The sequence below is a fragment of the Pelophylax lessonae genome, assembly GCF_965119305.1.
Source record: "Pelophylax lessonae genome assembly, chromosome: 11".
NCBI classification, from domain to species: domain Eukaryota; kingdom Metazoa; phylum Chordata; class Amphibia; order Anura; family Ranidae; genus Pelophylax; species Pelophylax lessonae.
Genome location: NC_138778.1, coordinates 8,419,782 through 8,422,281, shown reverse-complemented (window position 1 = coordinate 8,422,281; position 2,500 = coordinate 8,419,782). Strand labels below are relative to the sequence as shown.

General features: G+C 52.4%; 1 protein-coding gene across 1 annotated transcript in view; it reads left to right on the top strand.

Annotated features, from left to right (window-relative positions):
• Nucleotides 1-2,500, top strand: part of SLC25A10 (solute carrier family 25 member 10) — a 40,180-nt gene that overhangs the window by 31,430 nt on the left and 6,250 nt on the right. The window contains exon 5 of the mRNA XM_082272702.1: nt 2,068-2,109. Coding sequence (XP_082128828.1) covers nt 2,068-2,109 — 42 coding nt within the window. The remainder of the gene's footprint in view (nt 1-2,067; nt 2,110-2,500) is intronic.

Here is a 2,500-nt window from a genome sequence, read left to right as displayed (position 1 = left end):
ATTTGGAAATGAAGGTCCCAGAGTCTGGAGGAAGAGTGGAGAATCCAGGTTGTGGAAACTTCACACTGGACCTCATGCAACTTGGATTCTCCACTCCAGACTCTGGGACCTTCATTTCCAAATGAAATGCAACATTTTCCACATTCAGAGATGGTTTGTGGAGCCGTCATCTTCTGGCGTTGGTCCACTGTGTTCTACCACAGTGTTCCCCAACCCCCGGGCCGCGGACTGGTACCGGTCCGTGGATCAAACGGTACCGGGCCGCCCGAGGAACGTTAAATTATTTTACTGTGGCGGCCGGGGAGCAGAGCACTCTGCGCCTGAGCCCCGCCAAGGTGTGACAATAGCGAATAAAAATTTGCTATTGTCACACGGATCCTCCTCCTGGCCAATCAGGGTGCGGGTCCTCCCACTTCCTGATTGGCCGAAAAAGCAAAAAACATGCCATTGGCCGAGGAGGAGGCGGGAGGACTGAGGACTCTAGGACACCCGAGAAGCTGCCGTGAGGTAAGTGGACTGGTCTCGCGGGGGTAACGCTGGCATCTCTGCATTGAAGGTTGGGAACGATGGTCTCTCTGCATTGAATGGGGGCACGCTGGCATCTCTGCATTGATTGGGGGCATACTGTGGGCACTGTGCATTGATTGGGGGCATACTGTGGGCACTGTGCATTGATTGGGGGCATACTGTGGGCACTGTGCATTGATTGGGGGCATACTGTGGGCACTGTGCATAGATTGGGGGCATGCTGTGGCCACTGTGCATTGGCTGTGGGCATTGTGCATTGATTGTGGGCATGCTGTGGCCACTGTGCATTGATTGGGGGCATGCTGTGGGCACTGTGCATTGATTGGGGGCATGCTGTGGCCACTGTGCATTGGCTGTGGGCATTGTGCATTGATTGGGGGCATGCTGTGGCCACTGTGCATTGATTGGGGGCATGCTGTGGCCACTGTGCATTGGCTGTGGGCATTGTGCATTGATTGGGGGCATGCTGTGGCCACTGTGCATTGATTGGGGGTACACTGTGGTCACTGTGCATTGATTGGGGGCATGCTGTGGCCACTGTGCATTGATTGGGGGTACACTGTGGTCACTGTGCATTGATTGGGGGCACGCTGTGGCCATTGTGCATTGATTGGGGGCATGCTGTGGCCACTGTGCATTGATTGGGGGTACACTGTGGTCACTGTGCATTGATTGGGGGCATGCTGTGGCCACTGTGCATTGATTGGGGGCACGCTGTGGTCACTGTGCATTGATTGGGGGCACGCTGTGGCCACTGTGCATTGATTGGGGGCACGCTGTGGCCACTGTGCATTGATTGGGGGCACGCTGTGGCCACTGTGCATTGATTTGGGGCATGCTGTGGCCACTGTGCATTGATTGGGGGCATGCTGTGGCCACTGTGCATTGATTGGGGGCATGCTGTGGTCACTGTGCATTGATTGGGGGCATGCTGTGGTCACTGTGCATTGATTGGGGGCATGCTGTGGCCACTGTGCATTGATTGGGGGCACGCTGTGGGCACTCTGCATTGACGTCGACCCCCCCCCCCCCCCCCACAGAAAAATTATCAAACGTTGACCAGTCCGTGGCGATAAAAAGGTTGGGGAGCACTGTTCTATCAAGTCCCAAAGATTTCTTCACTTTTAGATGATATTCTAATTTTTTGAGATTTACCTGTATACCAAGCAAAATAGAATGTCTGTTGAAGGCTCCAGAAGTTCCAACACGTTTTGGAGATCTGCTTCCCCTTCATCAGGGCTGCAATCAAAATTACCTTGAAAATAGAGCAGAAAGAGTAACCCTGTCCGCATGCTGGCTGGATGTGGATGGGTGACACCAGGATTGCAGGTTCTGGAAAGGGTTGGGACTTTTCCTGATGCTATGGAGCCATAGAACACAGCAGGGTCATAAGAAACCGGGGCGCATTGTTCTACAAACCATACAAGTGTTAACTTTAGCAGGTTTTGGTTTAGTTACTGTTTAATTACCAAGCTTTCAACTTCTTTTTATTTGTCTGTAATTCGGTGTAACATTCTTCTTTAATTTTCCTTCCTCCAGAATGCAAAATGACATGAAACTTCCGGCCCACCTGAGACGCAAGTAAGTGATGTGTTAGGTTCACCTTTTAGGGCGTGTTCACAACAGTCCGGGTGCTGAAACCATTCATTTGTGTCAGAGATGTAACTAGAACCTTCGGGGGCCCGGTGCAAGAAACCACGAAGGGCCCCCCCTGGCTGGAGCCCTTTCCTTCAAGCCTGGGACTCTTCCCATTGATCCTGGGGCATTTTGCTCTCATTGAGGGGCCCTTTATTACAGTCCCGCGGTGGGACCCTTTCACAAGTTCTGCAGTGGCCCCCTTCCTGCCATCTTGGGGCCTCCCCACGGTGGTGGAATGCCAGGGCCCGGTTGCAAGTGTGACCTTTGCGATCCTGGAAGTTCACCCACTGGTGTCAGTAGTTTTTATTTTTTGGTATTTTAATTGTATTATTTT